This window comes from Oncorhynchus mykiss, chromosome 10 (genome assembly GCF_013265735.2).
Source record: "Oncorhynchus mykiss isolate Arlee chromosome 10, USDA_OmykA_1.1, whole genome shotgun sequence".
In the NCBI taxonomy this organism is placed as follows: Eukaryota; Metazoa; Chordata; class Actinopteri; order Salmoniformes; family Salmonidae; genus Oncorhynchus; species Oncorhynchus mykiss.
This window is the reverse complement of record NC_048574.1, coordinates 5,455,375-5,480,501: the sequence shown is the minus strand read 5'-3', so window position 1 is coordinate 5,480,501 and position 25,127 is coordinate 5,455,375. Positions and strand designations below refer to the sequence as shown.

The 25,127-nt window shown below is 43.3% G+C and overlaps 1 protein-coding gene across 1 annotated transcript; it reads left to right on the top strand.

The window, feature by feature from the left end:
- The first annotated feature begins 1,254 nt into the window (after positions 1–1,254).
- On the top strand, positions 1,255–21,771 carry LOC110533267 (arachidonate 5-lipoxygenase-activating protein). Its single transcript, XM_036989529.1, has 5 exons — positions 1,255–1,468; positions 2,819–2,900; positions 18,246–18,316; positions 20,950–21,031; positions 21,357–21,771. Exons 1-5 carry the CDS (start codon positions 1,399–1,401, stop codon positions 21,517–21,519), a joined length of 468 nt encoding a protein of 155 aa, XP_036845424.1. The 5' UTR covers positions 1,255–1,398; the 3' UTR covers positions 21,520–21,771.
- The last annotated feature ends 3,356 nt before the right edge of the window (positions 21,772–25,127 follow it).

Below are 25,127 nucleotides of genomic sequence, written 5' to 3'. Positions count from 1 at the left end.
ATGAATCTACTGCGAAATTACTGCAGTAAAAAAAACGGTGTTTTCAGGACACTGTAATTATTTATATATATATATATATATATATATATATATTGGAATGACCTGACTAGATCATAAAGGAACAATTGTCCAGACAGAGGATTGAGTTACGAATTGACAGTTTATTAAACCAACTTTACACAGGCTACTGTTTGGCCGTAGCCCACGCCAAATAAATGAAAGATACCCCACAAACCAAGCGTGACCTTCTCCTGTGAAGCCCAGACGTAAGAGAAAGAACAAAGACTAAACCTTAACTTCCAATGCCCCGCCCCCTCCACGCTACTCCGCCAACCGCCAGGATGCCCGGCATCAGAACATTCCAGGCATTCCCGTGATTGGCAGATAGCAGGTTGATTGGCATGTCGGTCCCCGCGAACACTATATATATATATATATATCTTTACATTAACTCTTCATTGTTTGAAAAGGACCAATAAGTTGGCCTAAGCATTTCACTGTTATTCAACACCAGCTGTTTCCGAAGTTTATGACAAACAGAAAAGTATTTTCATTTGATTTGAGTTCTACTGTTCTCTGTCTGAGTTCTACTGTACTCTGTCTGAATGAGTTCTACTGTACTCTGTCTGAGTTCTACTGTACTCTGTCTGAGTTCTACTGTACTCTGTCTGAATGAGTTCTACTGTACTCTGTCTGAATGAGTTCTACTGTACTCTGTCTGAGTTCTACTGTACTCTGTCTGAGTTCTACTGTACTCTGTCTGAATGAGTTCTACTGTACTCTGTCTGAGTTCTACTGTACTCTGTCTGAGTTCTACTGTACTCTGTCTGAATGAGTTCTACTGTACTCTGTCTGAGTTCTACTGTACTCTGTCTGAGTTCTACTGTACTCTGTCTGAATGAGTTCTACTGTACTCTGTCTGAGTTCTACTGTTCTCTGTCTGAGTTCTACTGTACTCTGTCTGAATGAGTTCTACTGTACTCTGTCTGAATGAGTTCTACTGTACTCTGTCTGAATGAGTTCTACTGTACTCTGTCTGAATGAGTTCTACTGTACTCTGTCTGAGTTCTACTGTACTCTGTCTGAATGAGTTCTACTGTACTCTGTCTGAATGAGTTCTACTGTACTCTGTCTGAGTTCTACTGTACTCTGTCTGAATGAGTTGTGCTGTACTCTGTCTGACTGCAAACCTTTTTCATAGTGGGTGAGGCAAGAATTTCTGAGTGTATTTCCATAAACCAAATAGAGGAAACAAACAGACTATGTAACAGGAAGTGCATGGCTGAGAGAGAGAGAGAGATGTTATAACTGTTGTCTCTCCTCGTCCGTCCTTATATTCAAACATCCTGTCCTCCCTCTCGCTCCATCTCTCCCTCCGTCATCCCTCCATTCTGAGTCATGCTGTCCGTAGTGGTAGAACACATCTTCCTCCTGGTCCTCGTCACCCTCATCAGTGTCCTGCAGAATGGTGAGAGAATTAATCAACTTTATATAAATGCAAATATACATATTTTTTTTATGACAGTTTTTATTGTATTTCAGCTAGGAGGTGCCATTGACATAAATAATACACACTATATATACAAAAGAATGTGGACACCCCTTCAAACTAGTGGATTCGGCTATTTCAGCCACAGCTGTTGCTGACAGGTGTATAAAATTGAGCACACAGCCATGCAATCTCCACAGACAAACATTGACAATAGAATGGCCTGTACTAAAGAGCTCAGTGACTTTCAACGTGGCACAAGTCAGTTCATCAAATTTCTGCCCTGCTAGAGCTGTCCCCCGGTCAACTGTAAGTGTTGTTATTGTGAAATGGAAACATTTAGGAGCAACCACGGCTCAGCCACGAAAAGGTAGGCCACACAAGCTCACAGAACGGGACCGCCAAATGCTGAAGTACGTAGCATGTTAAATTCATCTGTCCTCGGTTGCAACACTCACTACCGATGGAAACAAGATTAGCGCAATAACTGTTCGTCGGGAGCTTCATGAAATGTGTTTCCGTGGCCGAGCAGCAGCACACAAGCCTAAGATCACCATGCGCAGTGCCAAGCTTCGGCTGGAGGGGTGTAAAGCTCGCCGCCATTGGACTCTGGATCAGTGGAAACACGTTCTGTGGGGTAATGAATCACGCTTCACCATCTGGCAGTCCGACGGACGAATCTGGGTTTGGCAGATGCCAGGAGAACGCTACCTGCCCCAATGCATTGTGACAACTGTACATGTTGATGCAGGGGGAATAATGTTCTGGGGCTGTTTTTCATGGTTCAGGCCCCTTAGTTCCAGTGAAGGGAAATCTTAACGCTACAGCATAAAATTACATTCTAGACGATTCTGTGCTTCCAACTTGGTGGCAACAGTTTTGGGAAGGCCCTTTCCTGTTTCAGCACGACATAACTGTGGTGTAGTTACAGTACCAAAATTGTCATCGTTAGTGAGAGGATAAATCAACTTTATTTATCAATTACAACATATATTTTATTTGAACCAGTAAGTCTCATTGAGATAGATAGATACCTTTATAAATATAGACGCGAGGAGGACTTATTGTAAAGTAGCCCGCTACTGTGTGTGATTTAGAATAACAGTCGATATTAGTGGTGACATGTTCTCTGTCTGTTTATACTATAAAAACGTATTCATCGTTGAACTTTTCAGATGATGCTTTCAGTTGAATAATAGGGCTTGCTGTATATCACTTGATAGTCAACGATGTTTCTTTGCTTCTCTGATCGATGATGAAGTATACATTTCTGACCGTTGGTGGGTTTTTTTTTTTTTTTTTTTTTTTAATCTGTCGTGTGATTTCCAGCTTTCTTTGCAACGAAGGTAGAGAGGGAGGGTAAAGAGCACCACGCCAACACTTCTGCTTTTGAGAGAGTGTCCTGCGCCAAGTAAGTGACTTTCTAGCACATACACCATGCATGCACACACTTCAACTGTTCAATGTACACAACCTGGTCTGAGAGCATTTCGGATTATTCTGTACTTTCAAATCCGAGACACTCCATTTTAGTCTTATTACATGCACAACGATAGTTTTTCCCTGTGTATTTACAATATGAACTAAGTAAGTCATAACAAAGAGGTCGAGGTCTGCCCGCACGCACACTCAGCTTTTCATAAACCACCCGCAACCGTAGGAACGAACTGGTCCCGAACCCGACCACAGTCACGCAACGTTATTTTAGCCATATGTGACACAGCTCACTTGCTAGTCATGGTCGCAGATTCTCATGTGGCCGATTATATTTGACTATGTGTATAACTGGGCTATGTCAGCCAATAGGCTAGATGTAGTTTTATGGGCTACCTTTGAGGAGTTGGACGGATTTCAGACAGACACAAGTATGGGTGCTCAATATTTATTTCCAGGCAATGTGGTAAACTATAACTGTTAGTGTTCAAATACTGGAGAGTTGAGACCAAATCACGGACGCTGGACAGAGTGGATTTCAGTTGTAACGAAAGACAGTTTTAATGAGTCAGAGATATCTTGTCCCGCAGTTTTACGTGCACGGACCTAGTTCACATAACTCGGCAAGGAGCCAGGTGAAAAAGAGGCCTATACAATGGTTACATACATTTTTATACATAGAATAAAGTAGGTGGAGTCTTGTCGTTTCGGTCTTCTTGACTGGTCGGAGGGTTGGAGGCGGGCCTTGCTCTAGCCAGAGCGGGCCCCATTGGTGCACAGCAAAAGTTCTTTGCTCTTGGGACCGGCCAGTTAGAGGGAGATGAGATGTGTGTTTATATAAGGAAGAGGGGGTCAGTCTTCTGGCTGGGTGTATGTGTTCTTACGACGGAATGTCTTTGTTTATATGAGCTATGTGTATGAATATTTATATAACAAATCCCCCTCTTCACGTCTATTAGACGTGAAAACTATAGCAGAAAGGTGGCGGTTGCAATCGTGGGTATACATAAGGTGGTGCTCCTAACCTTGTCTGATTTGCATGGTGGGTCTGTAGGTGTAGTGCTACGTTTGGGACGGGAGTGATTGGAGGGAGTGATATCAGGAAAGGAGTTAGGGACATGTGTAGGGGTTGGTGTATGTGATGTGGCAGGGTGAAATAGTTGTTCAATTAACCATGTGAAAGTCCTAGGGTTACTCCAAATATCAGTATGAATATCACAAATAAGGGACCAGATATCCCCAGCCTCACCCAGAGAGGGAGAAATTTCCCTCTAACTGGGCGAGGTTCCCTTCTCAGGGGAGGCGGAGTTTGATGCCGCATCACCTGAGGAAGGAGTGTCTTCATTTGGAATCGAATTTAGGCCGCTCAAATCAGCTCTGACTTCAGTCAGTGTTCTAGAAGGAATTGGGGCTGGGGTGCAATGTGTAAGGCGGTGTCAAGGTGTGCCTGATTTACCTTTGACCTGGACTGAGTGTGAAGTAACCTCCTTCACTTCGTACGGTCCAGTCCACCTGGGTTCCAGCCACTTTCTCTTGTGGACTGTAACCCTCACCCCGTCACCAACCTTTACCTTCAGTAGTGTCGTGTCCCCCGGCAGCTCCCCCTCCTGGACCTTGTGAACCTGGGTAGAGAGTGCTGCAGAGAGAACCGTCAGTTTTTTCACATAATTAGACATTACAATTTGTTGTACATCAAGGGCGGGCATATGACCTCCCTCCCTTGGTGGACCATGCATGACTCTACCAGTCATTATCCCAAAGCTATCTTAGCTTTTGGTTTGACGTTCCACCAGATTTTGGGATTGGGGCCTGTACACAGATCCAAATCTGTGGGTTATGCCAAATCTTTCTTCCACCTGTCTCAGGTGTTTGTTAAATGTGAGCCATTTGTCAAATTTGATTTGTCTTGGGATGCCATACCTGGGTATTAGTTTGGTTTGTAGCCACTTAAAGACTGACCTAGCATCCTCCCCTTTTGTTATTATTGCCTCTACCCATTTGGAGAACCTATCTACTATGACTAGGAGATAGAGTTTGCCTTTAGATAAATTTTCGGGGCCCATGTCGGTGTAGTCTATACTAATATCCTGAAAACATGCATTAGGTGTTACGTATGAGCCCATTGGTGTTTGATATGGTTTCTTTGGGTTGTGTCTGTCACAACCATTGCATTCGTCACAAAATAAATCATCGTCATAAAATAAGTCAGTCATATTTTTTATGTGAGGGTGCCACCAGATGTGCGAGGCCTTTTTGGAGGGTCTTTAGTTTGCCTTCGTGTGTGGGGCCATGTGTTTCTCATAAAAGTTCAGGAGTGCTATGGCTGTTGATGCTTCAGCCGTCCAGGCCAGGGGTGCATGGAGGTTCCTTGATCGTAGGATGACCGGTGCTGCCACCCCCTCTGGGCCACACCCAATGGTACAACACCTGATAGGTGGGGTCAGGTGCATCATGTCTTCGTCCCAGTCTGCAGTGAAGAGGCAGTCATCAGTTTCTGTTGCATTGAGTGTGCAATGGATCTCAGCTTGGGGAGTCTTATATGGGTGCAGAGTGTAGATTTGAGCTTTCAGTTGGTTGAACTTAAACTGGATGTGAGGGGTGGCAGGCCCTGTGGGTAGGCATTTTAGCCAGTACACTTCTTGGGCTTCAGACAGTGTGGTCATCGGCAGGAGTGGCATCCTCATCATTCTTACTGGGTGATCAGGTGTTGAAGTGGGAGGGTTGGTTGTAATCTTGCTGCTCCTGCTGCATGTGGCTAGATTCTGGGTGGTTGTATGCTGGCTGTTGCTGATGCATGGGTGTGGGTCCTGGTAGCTGATGTTGCAGAGGTGGGTTTCCCCCACTTCCTCTTGCTCTCCATTGCTGTTGCTGCGGGGAGAGTGGTTTCATGCAATCTCTGGCAAAATGACCGGTAATTCCGCAGTTAAAACACTGGTAGTTTCCCCCTCTGTGTTGTCCAGTGTAGGGACCCCGTCGAGCCCATACTGGGTGTTGTTGTTGCAGGATATACTGCTGTGGGGGAGGGTATTGGGGTGGTGGGGCTGCCTGCTGTTGGATCATCTGAGAGACAGTCTGTGCCACGATTTGGGAGATGTCTGTTTTGGTTCCCGGCTCCTTCGTTTCTTCCGCCACCATCTGTTTCTTAGGTTTTTCTCCTTGTTGTGCTTCCTTCAATTGGAGTTTCAGGAGTTGTACCTGGAGGGACTGCACCTGGCTCTCAGCACCCCCTCTTTCCTTGTTGTGCTGGGTCACATGGTGGTGCACATGAGTGTTGAATTGGGTCAGAGGAAGTGCAAACAACCCTACCGTTCCTCTGAGTTTGGTTTTAACATCTCCGGGACACCCGTTGACCACCATTTCCTTCCACATGCTGAGTGTGGTATCAGTGTGATCGAATGGTTCTTCGTGGACCGATCTCCATGTGGTCTTAGCCCTGTCCAGGTATGCTGCAGGTTGCTCACCTGGGTTGATTGTAAAGGAGGATAAGGTGGCATGGTTTCTTTCTGTAGGGTATGCTCTCCGTAGAACTTCCCATAATCTGGTACGGAAGTGGTCTATGGGCAGTGTTGGGGCCCGCCATCCAAGGTCAGCTGCTGTCATGAGGGCCTCCATGGTTCCGTGGTCGGTGGCTCTTGCTAGAAGTGCTTTCATGTCTCCTAGGCAGAGTTGCAGGCCTGACGTAAGTGTCTGCAGTTGAAGTAGCCACGCTGAAGCTCCTCCATGTAGGCTAGGCATCTGTCCCATCAGTGTTGTTAAATCAGTCATTTTCCAGGGCTGGTACTCCACAGTGTGTGCATCACCTGGTGTCGGTCGCAGGGGGTACTGTCCTGCCATCTCCTGCTCTCGCTCTCTTCTATCAGCAATTCTGGAGGACCGACGGAGTGTTTCGGACCCCATTGATTCGGTAACTTTGGTTACTGTTCCTCTCATTATGCTTTCCACACGGTAGGCTCCCTCTCTGTTGTTATCTTGGTTAGCTATTAGCTCCCTGAGTTCCTTAGCTCGAGCTATTGATGATTTCAGCAGCTCCTGCATCTTAGTCACGTTTGGAGCTCCCATCGGAGCTGGGGTGAGCACCATGTCAATTTCTTCTTCGTTTTCGATATCCATGTTCTGATGACAGTCCTCCCTATCCGTCTGATAGAAGTGGTTTGAATCTAATCTTGTTTGTAAGTGTCCTCTGGTTTCAGAGGTGAGAGAGTTCACAGAGGAGCATTGCGGCCTCCGTTCCTGGGGGAGGTCTCCTGCTCCTGGAATCCCAGTTTCGAACTGTTCACATACCATATGGCCAGCCGTTATCCCCAGGGTAATTTCCCCCTTTAACTCCCCTATTCTCAGAACTGGAGCCTGTATTGTGGGAGGTGCCCTGGGCAGGAATGGGTTGTGTGACGGGCTCCGGTGATTTTGTCCCTTTGAGTATGGCGGGGGCTGAACTGCCTCCATTGTCAATTGTGGATATAGTGAGGGAGAAACGGCCACAGGGGGAGCCGTGGGCAAGTTCTCAGGCGGAGCTTTAACATCCCCCGACGCCACAATAGCCACGCCCATCATGTCTGGTGTGTTTTTGGGCAGCAACCTCCTACTCTCCTGTATGGCCCATGTACCTATCTTGAGCTCCCCCTCTGCTCTCTCTCTCTCTCTTGTACCTACTTTTTTGAACCTGTGTATGTTGTTTCTCTCCGCCTCACTCGCTTTTGCATGCTCTACTGCGTCCTCTAATTCTGTCTGCATATCTTGGAGTTTCCCCCCTGTAGGTGGTCCTCCGCTAAAATAACCTGCTTGTGTCCATCTTATCCGTAATCCTTTCCACACTTTCTCCACTTTCCCATACTGTTTTTTACCTCCCGCTCTATCAATCATACTCTGATCTAAATATTCATTGAATTTTAGTTTGGGCGTGGTAGCTGCAGACATTTTATCTAGTTCGTCTGATAATGTGTATAATGCGTTATTTAGGTATATTCAATCCTTACTATGTGGTGTTTATTTCTATCGTTGTATGCTTAGCCTGTCCCTGGTCGAGACAAAGGGGGTTATCAATATGTGACGCCCGCCACGTGTGTATTTCACCGGTATTTTATTTGAATTTGTTCAGCGATTCGTTTAGGTATTTTCTATAAATGATTCTGCGATTTCCTTTTGGAACAATATATCAGTGAATATATGCGGTTCTCTAACAATTTTCAGAGTAATTCTAGCTCTTTAGGAAATATCGATAGAATTTCTAGACAACTAAGAGTTGTTCAGTGAATTATTTAAATACTTTCTGTAAACAATTCAGTAAATTCCTTTATGAACTTATATCAGTAAATTCGAGCGATTCTATAGCAATTGTCAGAATAATTCTATATATTTAGGAAATATGGATAGAATAGAAAAACCCCAAAATCAGTGTGTAGCTTTTAGCGTCTGTAAAACAAAGTCTGTATTAAGCTCGGCGGCTTATTTAAATACTTTCTAGAAACAATTCAGTAAGTTCCTTTATGAACTTATATCAGTAAATTCCAGCGATTCTATAGCAATTGTCAGAATAATTTAAAACTTTAGGCAATATCAACAGGAATGAAAAAAAAACGAAAATCAGTATTTCGGCCCGGCTGCTGTCAATCAAAATTGCACGGCCATTCGATACTAAGGTGGCTTTGTCTACCAGCACGTGTGCATAATAGCCCAGTTACGTATCCCAACCTACTCCGCGACAAACGTTTCTTTCAATTTAATTTCCCCCATCTCCAAATCATGGAATGTCAACTCTGGTTCATCTTATGTTTATTGTTTGATGTGCAATAGCCACATCATTCCCGATCTCTGTCTAGTGGAAGGCCAAACTTACATATCCTGTATCTACTCGACTACACCTCTTACAAAACCTATTAAATAATACACAGCTTTTTTAATAGGGCATTTTTCATGCAGATTCATTCAATCCAACCACACCTCCACAAGACCTATTCGATGTTATATGTATCAACAGGAGATTTTACTTGCAGATCCGGTTCATCTATCATTCAACTATAACCACACCTCCACAAGACCTTATTCGATAGTACAGAACGTATCAAAATAGGAAATTTTTACTTGCAGATTCGGTTCATCTATCATTAAACTATAACCACACCTCCACAAGACCTTACTTGCAGATTCGGTTCATCTATAACCACACCCCCACAAGACCTTACTTGCAGATTCGGTTCATCTATAACCACACCTCCACAAGACCTTACTTGCAGATTCGGTTCATCTATAACCACACCTCCACAAGACCTTACTTGCAGATTCGGTTCATCTATAATTCATTCATTCGTATGAAATTCTCATTGAATTTCCAACATCCATAATTGTGTCCATTACGTGTTAAAACACAGCCACTATTTAACGTCACCTCTATACACAACCCAATACATATATAATTAGGACAGTTTTCTATGCAGATTTCAGAACAAATAGGGTCCCTGGAGGAATTTAACACATTGGTCAATCACAATTCACACATTCCTATTAAAATAACTGAGTATAGGCCCATTAATAAGAATATGTATATATATTTTTTTTTTTTACAAAACAAGATATCTTTAATCAATGTCTTAGGTTCTTATGTAAAACATTTGGGCACCGATTCATACTCACGCCCAGTACTTTCTGATCAAAATTTGGTTTAGACTATAATACAATATGCAGATTTCGATATAACGGGCTCTGCTCACCTTTATATAGAGCGCTCCGATCAGATTTCCTGAGGCAAGATGAATGGCTGGGGAAGTCACTCTTCCGTCTGATTTTTTAGCCGTGATCAGTCTCGTCCTCTCACACTAACTTATAATAGATCGAATTCAAGAACAACCAAACTCTGCTACCAATTCTGTTAGTGTTCAAATACTGGAGAGTTGAGACCAAATCACGGACGCTGGACAGAGTGGATTTCAGTTGTAACGAAAGACAGTTTTAATGAGTCAGAGATATCTTGTCCCGCAGTTTTACGTGCACGGACCTAGTTCACATAACTCGGCAAGGAGCCAGGTGAAAAAGAGGCCTATACAATGGTTACATACATTTTTATACATAGAATAAAGTAGGTGGAGTCTTGTCGTTTCGGTCTTCTTGACTGGTCGGAGGGTTGGAGGCGGGCCTTGCTCTAGCCAGAGCGGGCCCCATTGGTGCACAGCAAAAGTTCTTTGCTCTTGGGACCGGCCAGTTAGAGGGAGATGAGATGTGTGTTTATATAAGGAAGAGGGGGTCAGTCTTCTGGCTGGGTGTATGTGTTCTTACGACGGAATGTCTTTGTTTATATGAGCTATGTGTATGAATATTTATATAACATAACCTAATCTTATTTAGGAAGTACGTTTCCTTTGAAAGATAACTGTGCCGTGCTTCTCCGCCCATCGACCAACTCTAATTACACGTGCACCTGATCTATTTTTTTTCAAGTTTTAAATTGAACCTTTAACCTTCATTTAACTAGGTAAGTCAGTTAAAGAACAAATTCTTATTTACAATGACGGCCTACCGGGGAACAGTGGGTTGATTTATCTACCAGGTATGGATACTGAGCTTCAAGCAGCAAGAATGATGACAGTGGACACTTGCACTTTCTCTTGAGCTACGTTTTGCATATAGGATATAGCCAACCTTTCAGGAGGACGATTAGTATATAGGATATAGCCAACCTTTCAGCAGGACGATTAGCATATAGGATATAGCCAACCTTTCAGCAGGACGATTAGCATATAGGATATAGCCAACCTTGGTGCTGGGTGTTGGGTTATTGGTGCTGGGTTATTGGTGCTGGGTGTTGGGTTATTGATGCTGGGTTATTTGTGCTGGGTGTTGGGTTATTGGTGCTGGGTTATTGGTGCTGGGTGTTGGGTTATTGATGCTGTGTTATGGGTGTTGGGTTATTGGTGCTGGGTTATTGGTGCTGGGTTATCGGTGCTGGGTGTTGGGTTATAGATGCTGAGTTATCAGTGTTGGGTTATTGGTGCTGGGTTATCGTGCTGGGTTATTGATGCTGGGTTACTGATGCTGGGTGCTGGGTTATTGGTGCTGGGTTACTGATGCTGGGTGCTGGGTTATTGGTGCTGGGTTATTGGTGCTGGGTTATCCGTGCTGGGTTATTGATGCTGGATGCTGGTTTATTGATGCTGGGTTACTGAGATAATGACCCAGCAGGTCAGATCAGAAGACTGGAGGCGTAGTTTAGCAGGGGCGTGGCTTTCAGATAGTTATTTTGAACCACCCATGAGAGTAAATGTCATTCCTGTCCATCTGTTCTGTTGCATAGTTATCACATGTTAAGGTTGAACGTTTACATTTTTTGCAGATTCAATGAAAGTTACAGAATAATAATAGTCAAGCCATGACCTGATACTAGACAAGCCTTAACCTGATACTAGACAAGCTATAACCTGATACTAGACAAGCTATAACTTGATACTAGACAAGCCATAACCTGATACGAGATAAGCCATAACCTTATACGAGACAAGCCATAACCTGATACGAGACAAGCTGTAACCTGATAAGACAAGCCATAACCTGATAAGACAAGCCATAACCTGATAAGACAAGCCATAACCTGATAAGACAAGCCATAACCTGATACTAGACAAGCCATAACCTGATACTAGACAAGCCGTAACCTGATACTAGACAAGCCGTAACCTGATAAGACAAGCCATAACCTGATAGGACAAGCCATAACCTGATAGGACAAGCCATAACCTGATACTAGACAAGCCGTAACCTGATAAGACAAGCCATAACCTGATAGGACAAGCCATAACCTGATAGGACAAGCCATAACCTGATACTAGACAAGCCATAACCTGATACTAGACAAGCCTTAACCTGATACTAGACAAGCCATAACCTGATACTAGACAAGCCATAACCTGATACTAGACAAGCCATAACCTGATAATAGACAAGCCATAACCTGATACTAGTCAAGCCATGACCTGATACTAGACAAACTATAACCTGATAAGACAAGCCATAACCTGATAGGACAAGCCATAACCTGATAGGACAAGCCATAACCTGATACTAGACAAGCCGTAACCTGATAAGACAAGCCATAACCTGATAGGACAAGCCATAACCTGATAGGACAAGCCATAACCTGATACTAGACAAGCCATAACCTGATACTAGACAAGCCTTAACCTGATACTAGACAAGCCATAACCTGATACTAGACAAGCCATAACCTGATACTAGACAAGCCATAACCTGATAATAGACAAGCCATAACCTGATACTAGTCAAGCCATGACCTGATACTAGACAAACTATAACCTGATAAGACAAGCCATAACCTGATACTAGACAAGCTATAACTTGATACTAGACAAGCTATAACCTGATACTAGACAAGCTATAACTTGATACTAGACAAGCTATAACTTGATACTAGACAAGCCATAACCTGATACGAGACAAGCCATAACCTGATACTAGACAAGCCATAACCTGATACTAGACTAGCCTTAACCTGATACTAGACAAGCCATAACCTGATACTAGACAAGCCATAACCTGATACTAGACAAGCTATAACCTGATACTAGACAAGCCATAACCTGATACTAGACAAGCTATAACCTGATACTAGACAAGCCATAACCTGATACGAGACAAGCCATAACCTGATACTAGACAAGCTATAACTTGATACTAGACAAGCCATAACCTGATACTAGACAAGCCATAACCTGATAATAGTCAAGCCATGACCTGATACTAGACAAGCTATAACCTGATAAGACAAGCCATAACCTGATACTAGACGAGCTATAACTTGATACTAGACAAGCTATAACCTGATACTAGACAAGCCATAACCTGATACTAGACAAGCCATAACCTGATAATAGTCAAGCCATGACCTGATACTAGACAAGCCTTAACCTGATACTAGACAAGCTATAACCTGATACTAGACAAGCTATAACTTGATACTAGACAAGCCATAACCTGATACGAGATAAGCCATAACCTGATACGAGACAAGCCATAACCTGATACGAGACAAGCTGTAACCTGATAAGACAAGCCATAACCTGATAAGACAAGCCATAACCTGATAAGACAAGCCATAACCTGATAAGACAAGCCATAACCTGATACTAGACAAGCCATAACCGGATACTAGACAAGCCGTAACCTGATACTAGACAAGCCGTAACCTGATAAGACAAGCCATAACCTGATAGGACAAGCCATAACCTGATAGGACAAGCCATAACCTGATACTAGACAAGCCATAACCTGATAAGACAAGCCATAACCTGATAGGACAAGCCATAACCTGATAGGACAAGCCATAACCTGATACTAAACAAGCCATAACCTGATACTAGACAAGCCATAACCTGATACTAGACAAGCCTTAACCTGATACTAGACAAGCCATAACCTGATACTAGACAATCCATAACCTGATACTAGACAAGCCATAACCTGATAATAGACAAGCCATAACCTGATACTAGTCAAGCCATGACCTGATACGATACAAGCCATAACCTGATACTAGACAAGCTATAACTTGATACTAGACAAGCTATAACCTGATACTAGACAAGCTATAACTTGATACTAGACAAGCTATAACTTGATACTAGACAAGCCATAACCTGATACGAGACAAGCCATAACCTGATACTAGACAAGCCATAACCTGATACTAGACTAGCCTTAACCTGATACTAGACAAGCCGTAACCTGATAAGACAAGCCATAACCTGATAGGACAAGCCATAACCTGATAGGACAAGCCATAACCTGATACTAGACAAGCCGTAACCTGATAAGACAAGCCATAACCTGATAGGACAAGCCATAACCTGATAGGACAAGCCATAACCTGATACTAGACAAGCCATAACCTGATACTAGACAAGCCTTAACCTGATACTAGACAAGCCATAACCTGATACTAGACAAGCCATAATGTGATACTAGACAAGCCATAACCTGATAATAGACAAGCCATAACCTGATACTAGTCAAGCCATGACCTGATACTAGACAAACTATAACCTGATAAGACAAGCCATAACCTGATACTAGACAAGCTATAACTTGATACTAGACAAGCTATAACCTGATACTAGACAAGCTATAACTTGATACTAGACAAGCTATAACTTGATACTAGACAAGCCATAACCTGATACGAGACAAGCCATAACCTGATACTAGACAAGCCATAACCTGATACTAGACTAGCCTTAACCTGATACTAGACAAGCCATAACCTGATACTAGACAAGCCATAACCTGATACTAGACAAGCTATAACCTGATACTAGACAAGCCATAACCTGACACTAGACAAGCTATAACCTGATACTAGACAAGCTATAACCTGATACTTTACAAGCTATAACTTGATACCAGACAAGCCATAACCTGATACTAGACAAGCCTTAACCTGATACTAGACAAGCCATAACCTGATACTAGACAAGCTATAACCTGATACTAGACAAGCTATAACTTGATACTAGACAAGCCATAACCTGATACTAGACAAGCCATAACCTGATACGAGACAAGCCATAACCTGATACTAGACAAGCTATAACTTGATACTAGACAAGCCATAACCTGATACTAGACAAGCCATAACCTGATAATAGTCAAGCCATGACCTGATACTAGACAAGCTATAACCTGATAAGACAAGCCATAACCTGATACTAGACGAGCTATAACTTGATACTAGACAAGCTATAACCTGATACTAGACAAGCCATAACCTGATACTAGACAAGCCATAACCTGATAATAGTCAAGCCATGACCTGATACTAGACAAGCCTTAACCTGATACTAGACAAGCTATAACCTGATACTAGACAAGCTATAACTTTATACTAGACAAGCCATAACCTGATACGAGATAAGCCATAACCTGATACGAGACAAGCCATAACCTGATACGAGACAAGCTGTAACCTGATAAGACAAGCCATAACCTGATAAGACAAGCCATAACCTGATAAGACAAGCCATAACCTGATAAGACAAGCCATAACCTGATACTAGACAAGCCATAACCTGATACTAGACAAGCCGTAACCTGACACTAGACAAGCCGTAACCTGATAAGACAAGCAATAACCTGATAGGACAAGCCATAACCTGATAGTACAAGCCATAACCTGATACTAGACAAGCCGTAACCTGATAAGACAAGCCATAACCTGATAGGACAAGCCATAACCTGATACTAGACAAGCCATAACCTGATACTAGACAAGCCATAACCTGATACTAGACAAGCCTTAACCTGATACTAGACAAGCCATAAGCTGATACTAGACAATCCATAACCTGATACTAGACAAGCCATAACCTGATAATAGACAAGCCATAACCTGATACTAGTCAAGCCATGACCTGATACGAGACAAGCCATAACCTGATACTAGACAAGCTATAACTTGATACTAGACAAGCTATAACCTGATACTAGACAAGCTATAACTTGATACTAGACAAGCTATAACTTGATACTAGACAAGCCATAACCTGATACGAGACAAGCCATAACCTGATACTAGACAAGCCATAACCTGATACTAGACTAGCCTTAACCTGATACTAGACAAGCCATAACCTGATACTAGACAAGCCATAACCTGATACTAGACAAGCCGTAACCTGATACTAGACAAGCCTTAACCTGATACTAGACAAGCCATAACCTGATACTAGACAAGCCATAACCTGATACTAGACAAGCCATAACCTGATACTAGACTAGCCTTAACCTGATAATAAAGACAACGTTTACTGTGTGGAACTGCCCTGGGGCTGGAGGGGAGGCTAGACTCTGTTTACTGTGTGGAACTGCCCTGGGGCTCTAGGGGAGGCTAGACTCTGTTTACTGTGTGGAACTGCCCTGGAGCTGTAGGGGAGGCTAGACTCTGTTTACTGTGTGGAACTGCCCTGGGGCTGGAGGGGAGGCTAGACTCTGTTTACTGTGTGGAACTGCCCTGGAGCTGTAGGGGAGGCTAGACTCTGTTTACTGTGTGGAACTGCCCTGGGGCTGGAGGGGAGGCTAGACTCTGTTTACTGTGTGGAACTGCCCTGGGGCTGGAGGGGAGGCTAGACTCTGTTTACTGTGTGGAACTGCCCTGGAGCTGTAGGGGAGGCTAGACTCTGTTTACTGTGTGGAACTGCCCTGGAGCTGTAGGGGAGGCTAGACTCTGTTTACTGTGTGGAACTGCCCTGGGGCTGGAGGGGAGGCTAGACTCTGTTTACTGTGTGGAACTGCCCTGGAGCTGTAAGGGAGATGCAGAAACAGAAGGTAAACTCAGAAATGTTGCTTGAGTTTGTTAGCAGGAGGCCATCGTTATTTCACCGATGTACTTCTTGTATTAAGCAAGGAAGCAGTGGACCAACATCCTGTCTCTGCTCTGTAGGGAGGACTCATTTAAGATGGTTTTGTTAGCATCATAAGTCATACATATGTCAACACACACACACACACACACACACACACACACACACACACACACACACACACACACACACACACTCTCTACAGTCTATTGGGACACGTCCCCAGTCTCTACAGTCTATTGGGACACGTCCCCAGTCTCTACAGTCTATTGAGACACGTCCCCAGTCTCTACAGCCTTGACTATTGGGACACGTTACCAGTCTCTGCAGTCTATTGGGACACGTCCCCAGTCTCTACAGCCTTGACTATTTGGACACGTCCCCTGTCTCTACAGTCTATTGGGACACGTCCCCAGTCTCTACAGCCTTGACTATTGGGACACGTCCCCAGTCTCTACAGCCTTGACTATTGGGACACGTTACCAGTCTCTGCAGTCTATTGGGACACGTCCCCAGTCTCTACAGCCTATTGGGACACGTCCCCAGTCTCTACAGCCTATTGGGACACGTCCCCAGTCTCTACAGCCTATTGGGACACGTCCCGACTGTCTACAGCCTATTGGGACACGCCCCCAGTCTCTACAGCCTATTGGGACACGCCCCCAGTCTCTACAGCCTATTGGGACACGTCCCCAGTCTCTGCATCCTTGTCTATTGGAACACGTCCCCAGTCTCTACAGCCTATTGGGACACGTCCCCCGTCTCTACAGCCTATTGGGACACGCCCCCAGTCTCTACAGCCTATTGGGACATGTCCCCAGTCTCTACTGTCTATTGGGACACGTCCCCAGTCTCTACAGTCTATTGGGACACACCCCCAGTCTCTACAGTCTATTGTGACACGCCCCCAGTCTCTACAGCCTATTGGGACACGCCCCTAGTCTCTTCAACCTATTGGGACACGCCCCCAGTCTCTACAGCCTATTGGGACATGCCCCCAGTCTCTACAGCCTATTGGAACACCCCCCTAGTCTCTACAGCCTATTGGGACACGTCCCCAGTCTCTACAGCCTATTGGGACACGTCCCCAGTCTCTACAGCCTATTGGGACACGTCCCCAGTCTCTACAGCCTATTGGGACACGTCCCCAGTCTCTACAGCCTATTGGGACACGCCCCCAGTCTCTTCAACTTCCCAAGATGCATCAGTAGTGGAACATTGCCGTATTCAGTTGTCCACATTACAGCAAAAATGTTTCGCAACCGGAAATGTTTTCCGGAGAGTTTCTTAATGGACAAGGACAGGCAGTCCCTCTTCGTTGGAGGCAGTTTTCATCCGTTAGGTGTCTAGTGAATACAACTGAGTTTTCTGTGTGACACAGAAATTATTATTATTATTATTTTTTTATTTTGTTTTGGGGGGGGGCTGTTTTTCTACTGCAACACCCGTCCCTCCCTTCACCCCTCCGACCCAGTGAGAGGGGAGGGGTGGGGGTGGTATTCTGTCATTCATTGCGTCCAATTTCATCATTGTTCCACAACACTGCATGTTACACGTACCACACACCACAGACTAATGTGAAACGGCTCTCTTGTAGTAAAAAAAAAGGGCTTCACCCCAGTGCCTCAATCTGAGGTTGAGTCAGTCTGGGTTTGACTCAATCTGAGGTTGACTCAGTCTGGGTTGTAAAACAAATGGTATTTTCAGCATCGTTTTTGTTTTTACATAATTTCCTACATAAGACACGGGGTGAATCCTGTAACTTCCTCTGACGTCACTTAGCGAATACTGAACGTACGTGTCTGTTTAGGATCCGCCCCTCAGCTGTTACCAGTCCAGTTACGACAATTGTGGTTTCCTTTTACTTGACTCTGTTAGGTTTCTTTGTGAAGGACAATATACATCGCTGTGAGAATTATTTCCTAATGTGATTCTCCTGTTTCTATGTGTGTTAACCCCCCACCAAGTCGTAACTGCATGGATTCATACCCTACATTCCTGGCTGTATTGTGGTGTGCTGGGCTGTGTCTCAACCAAGGTAAATCACTAACAAATCAAATCAAATGTATTTATAAAGCCCTTCTTACATCAGCTGATATCTCAAAGTGCTGTACAGAAACCCAGCCTAACACGCATGCATACACACACACACACACACACACACATACACACACACACACACACACACATACACACACACACACATACACACACACACACACACACACACACACACGTAAAAAAAAAAATTAATAAAAAGAAAAAAATTGACAAATTAAATTGACAGTATGTTTCTTTATCTACTATGATTCCCTAACTAACTCTAACTGTGATCTACTATGATTCCCTAACTAACTCTAACTGTGATCTACTATGATTCCCTAACTAACTCTATTGTGATCTACTATGATTCCCTAACTAACTCTAACTGTGATCTACTATGATTCCCTAACTAACTCTATTGTGATCTACTATGATTCCCTGACTAACTCTATTGTGATCTACTATGATTCCCTAACTAACTCTAACTGTGATCTACTATGATTCCCTAACTAACTCTAACTGTGATCTACTATGATTCCCTAACTAACTCTAACTGTGATCTACTATGATTCCCTAACTAACTCTAACTGTGATCTACTATGATTCCCTAACTAACTCTAACTGTGATCTACTATGATTCCCTAAATAACTCTATTGTGATCTACTATGATTCCCTAACTAACTATATTGTGATCTACTATGATTCCCTAACTAACTCTAACTGTGATCTACTATGATTCCCTAACTAACTCTATTGTGATCTAGTATGATTCCCTAACTAACTCTATTGTGATCTAGTATGACTCCCTAACTAACTCTATTGTGATCTAGTATGATTCCCTAACTAACTCTAACTGTGATCCAGTATGATTCCCTAACTAACTCTATTGTGATCTAGTATGATTCCCTAACTAACTCTATTGTGATCTAGTATGATTCCCTAACTAACTCTATTGTGATCTAGTATGATTCCCTAACTAACTCTATTGTGATCTAGTATGATTCCCTAACTAACTCTATTGTGATCTAGTATGATTCCCTAACTAACTCTATTGTGATCTAGTATGATTCCCTAACTAACTCTATTGTGATCTACTATGATTCCCTAACTAACTATATTGTGATCTACTATGATTCCCTAACTAACTCTATTGTGATCTACTATGATTCCCTAACTAACTATATTGTGATCTACTATGATTCCCTAACTAACTCTATTGTGATCTAGTATGATTCCCTAACTAACTATATTGTGATCTACTATGATTCCCTAACTAACTCTATTGTGATCTAGTATGATTCCATAACTAACTCTATTGTGATCTACTATGATTCCCTAACTAACTATATTGTGATCTACTATGATTCCCTAACTAACTCTATTGTGATCTAGTATGATTCCCTAACTAACTCTATTGTGATCTACTATGATTCCCTAACTAACTCTATTGTGATCTACTATGATTCCCTAACTAACTCTAACTGTGATCTACTATGATTCCCTAACTAACTCTATTGTGATCTACTATGATTCCCTAACTAACTCTATTGTGATCTACTATGATTCCCTAACTAACTCTAACTGTGATCTACTATGATTCCCTAACTAACTCTATTGTGATCTACTATGATTCCCTAACTAACTCTATTGTGATCTAGTATGATTCCCTAACTAACTCTATTGTGGTCTGGTATGATTCCCTAACTAACTCTATTGTGATCTACTATGATTCCCTAACTAACTCTAACTGTGATCTACTATGATTCCCTAACTAACTCTATTGTGATCTAGTATGATTCCCTAACTAACTCTATTGTGGTCTGGTATGATTCCCTAACTAACTCTATTGTGATCTACTATGATTCCCTAACTAACTCTAACTGTGATCTACTATGATTCCCTAACTAACTCTATTGTGATCTACTATGATTCCCTAACTAACTCTAACTGTGATCTACTATGATTCCCTAACTAACTCTATTGTGATCTACTATGATTCCCTAACTAACTCTAACTGTGATCTACTATGATTCCCTAACTAACTCTATTGTGATCTAGTATGATTCCCTAACTAACTTTATTGTGATCTACTATGATTCCCTAACTAACTCTAACTGTGATCTACTATGATTCCCTAACTAACTCTATTGTGATCTACTATGATTCCCTAACTAACTCTAACTGTGATCTACTATGATTCCCTAACTAACTCTATTGTGATCTAGTATTATTCCCTAACTAACTTTATTGTGATCTAGTATGATTCCCTAACTAACTCTAACTGTGATCTACTATGATTCCCTAACTAACTTTATTGTGATCTAGTATGATTCCCTAACTAACTCTAACTGTGATCTAGTATGATTCCCTAACTAACTCTGTGATCTAGTATGATTCCCTAACTAACTCTATTGTGATCTAGTATGATTCCCTAACTAACTCTATTGTGATCTATTATGATTCCCTAACTAACTGTGATCTAGTATGATTCCCTGACTAACTCTATTGTGATCTACTATGATTCCCTAACTAACTCTATTGTGATCTAGTATGATTCCCTAACTAACTCTAACTGTGATCTAGTATGATTCCCTGACTAACTCTAACTGTGATCTTGGTGTGTTCAGCTCCTGCTGCCTTCGCAGGGCTCGTCTACCTGGTGGCCAGACAGAAGTACTTTGTTGGGTATATGGGGCAGACATCTCAGAGGTGAGAGAGTGTGTGTGTACCTGTGTGTGTGTACCTGTGTGTGTGTGTGTACCTAAGTATGTGTGTGTGTGTGTATGTTTGTACCTGTGTGTGTGTGTGTGTGTGTGTGTGTATGTGTGTACCTGTGTGTGTGTGTGTGTGTGTGTGTATGTGTGTACCTGTGTGTGTGTACCTGTGTGTGTGTATGTGTGTACCTGTGTGTGTGTACCTGTGTGTGTGTGTGTATGTGTGTGTGTGTGTTTGTGTGTGTGTGTACCTGTCTACGTGTGTGTGTGTGTGTGTGTGTGTGTAACTGACTGACTGTATTGTATGTTCTGTCTGACAGCACTCCAGGGTACATGTTTGGGAAACGTGTCCTGTCCTTCCTGTTCCTGATGTGCATTGTGGGTATCTTCAACCTCCTGCTGGTGCGTTACTTTGGCAACGACTTTAAAGACACCGTGGAGACCATCACCACCGCAGCTTCCGTTCTACTCCTCATTCCCTGAACACGCGTGTGTGTGTGTGTGTGTGTGTGTGTGTCTGTGTGTGTGTGTGTGATGTACTATGGCAGTGACTATAAAGTCCAGTTCTTTGCGCCGTGCATCATGGGTAGTCAGTATATGAGATGGTTGATTCAATGTGGTGAAAATGGCCTCTTCTGTGCTCAATCATTTCACGTTTTATTTTTTCGAAAAAAAAAGAAAAAAAAAACGTTTTTATTTGAGTCTGGAAATAAATAAAAAAAACAATACAAATAACACTACAGAGACTCCAATTTAGTGATGAAGACAACACATCATCCCACTGACTGTCCTATGGACCGTTCCTACAGTCAGTCTACACCAGGGCCGTCCAACTCGTTCCATGGAGGACCTCGTGTCTGCAGGTTTTTCGTTTTTCTCCCCTTTCAATTAAGCCCTAGACAACCAGGTGAGAGAAGTTCCTTACTAATTACCGACCTTGATTCATCAGTCAGGTACGAGGGAGGAGAGAAAACCCTTCAGACACTCGGCACTCCGTGAAATTACTTTAACATATGTGGTCTAAAGGGACTCCTCTAAAGACCATATAGTCAATCAATCATTTAAATGTATTTAAATGTTCTTCGTACATCAGCTGATATCTCAAAGTGCTGTACAGAAACCCAGCCTAAAACCCCAAACAGCAAGCAAAGCAGGTGTAGAAGCACGGTGGCTAGGAAAAACTCCCTAGAAAGGCAGGAACCTAAGAAGAAACTTAGAGAGGAACCAGTCTATGAGGGGTGGCCAGCCCTCTTCTGGCTGTCCCGGGTGGAGAAATAGCATTTACATTAATTTACTTCTATACTGAACGAAAATATAAAAGACAACAATTTAAAATAATTGACTGAGTTACAGTTCATATGAGGAAATCAGTGAATTTAAATCAATTCATTAGGCCATAATCTATGGATTTCACATGACTGGGAATGCATCTGTTGGTCAATGTGCCTCCCAATGGGCAACAGGATCTCTTAACGCTATTTTTTGTGCATTCAAATTGCCATCGATAAAATACGAATTGTGTTGGTTGTCCGTAGCTTATGCCAGCCCATACCATAACCCCACCAACCACCATGGGGCACTCTGTTCGCACAAAACAAAATGGCGCCGACAAGAGAAGGCTGCCTCGCTTCTAGCTCTTAACTTCTTAAAGCAACTTATTGTAAGTCTTGCAAAGACACTTCCACAGCATCTGAGTATGAATGCTGATCTAGGATCAGGCCCCCCCCCCCCCCCTTTGTCTATATAATCAAATTCATTATGATTTAAAAGGCTAAACTGATCCTAGTTCAGCACTCATACTCTGAGACGCTTTGTGAATTTGGTCGGGACCATGTCCTAGTGCACTCGTATGCTTTTCCAGTCTGCTGATACAACAGCATCTCCAAGTGGTTGAATGTTGTATATCAGGCAGCAGAGCTCCCAGCATTTAATTTCAACTGAGAGGGGTCGCTGTCCCCTGAAACATGGACCAAGATCTATCCACTTCAACTGAGAGGGGTCGCTGTCCCCTGAAACATGGACCAAGATCTATCCACTTCAACTGAGAGGGGTCGCTGTCCCCTGAAACATGGACCAAGATCTATCCACTTCAACTGAGAGGGGTCGCTGTCCCCTGAAACATGGACCAAGATCTATCCACTTCAACTGAGAGGGGTCGCTGTCCCCTGAAACATGGACCAAGATCTATCCACTTCAACTGAGAGGGGTCGCTGTCCCCTGAAACATGGACCAAGATCTATCCACTTCAACTGAGAGGGGTCGCTGTCCCCTGAAACATGGACCAAGATCTATCCACTTCAACTGAGAGGGGTCGCTGTCCCCTGAAACATGGACCAAGATCTATCCACTTCAACTGAGAGGGGTCGCTGTCCCCTGAAACATGGACCAAGATCTATCCACTTCAACTGAGAGGGGTCGCTGTCCCCTGAAACATGGACCAAGATCTATCCACTTCAACTGAGAGGGGTCGCTGTCCCCTGAAACATGGACCAAGATCTATCCACTTCAACTGAGAGGGGTCGCTGTCCCCTGAAACATGGACCAAGATCTATCCACTTCAACTGAGAGGGGTCGCTGTCCCCTGAAACATGGACCAAGATCTATCCACTTCAACTGAGAGGGGTCGCTGTCCCCTGAAACATGGACCAAGATCTATCCACTTCAACTGAGAGGGGTCGCTGTCCCCTGAAACATGGACCAAGATCTATCCACTTCAACTGAGAGGGGTCGCTGTCCCCTGAAACATGGACCAAGATCTATCCACTTCAACTGAGAGGGGTCGCTGTCCCCTGAAACATGGACCAAGATCTATCCACTTCAACTGAGAGGGGTCGCTGTCCCCTGAAACATGGACCAAGATCTATCCACTTCAACTGAGAGGGGTCGCTGTCCCCTGAAACATGGACCAAGATCTATCCACTTCAACTGAGAGGGGTCGCTGTCCCCTGAAACATGGACCAAGATCTATCCACTTCAACTGAGAGGGGTCGCTGTCCCCTGAAACATGGACCAAGATCTATCCACTTCAACTGAGAGGGGTCGCTGTCCCCTGAAACATGGACCAAGATCTATCCACTTCAACTGAGAGGGGTCGCTGTCCCCTGAAACATGGACCAAGATCTATCCACTTCAACTGAGAGGGGTCGCTGTCCCCTGAAACATGGACCAAGATCTATCCACTTCACCTGAGAGGGGTCGCTGTCCCCTGAAACATGGACCAAGATCTATCCACTTCAACTGAGAGGGGTCGCTGTCCCCTGAAACATGGACCAAGGTCCCGTCTTCTTGCCCCTTAAATATTCTTGATGAGGACTCATCTTCTACCATGGTAGGTGATCTACAAGGGTGAGGTTATTTTTTTTACATTAAAACATAAGAAATTATATATATCTCAATACACTTATTTTCTAAGAATCACACTCTTATTAGATATATATTTTTTTGTAACAGACAAATTACAAACATACAAACTCATGGTAACTCTGTAGCTCTCACCGGCCACAGAGGAGATAGTCCTGTCCAACCCTCTCTCCATCTCTCATGATCAGAGGGTTACCGGTATCAATGGCCACCACATACCACTGGAGTACTGGGGGAGGGAGAGAGAGGGGGGGGATGACAGAGAGAGGGAGGGAGAGAGACGGGGGATGACAGAGAGAGGAAGACGGAGAGAGAGGGGGGGATGACAGAGAGAGAGAGGGAGAGAGAGCAAGAGGGAGGGGGGATGACAGAGAGAGGGAGAGAGAGGAAGAGGGAGAGAGAGGGGGGATGACAGAGAGAGGGGTTGGGGAGAGAGTCAGTCACTCTGCACCGTCTGTATTAGTATTAGTCTAATATTAGTATTAGTCTGTATTAGTCTGTATTAGTATTAGTCTGTATTAGTCTGTATTAGTATTAGTCTGTATTAGTATTAGTCTGTATTAGTCTGTATTAGTATTAGTCTGTATTAGTCTAATATTAGTATTAGTCTGTATTAGTCTGTATTAGTATTAGTCTGTATTAGTATTAGTCTGTATTAGTATTGTATTCGTATTAGTCTGTATTAGTATTAGTCTGTATTAGTCTGTATTAGTATTAGTCTGTATTAGTAT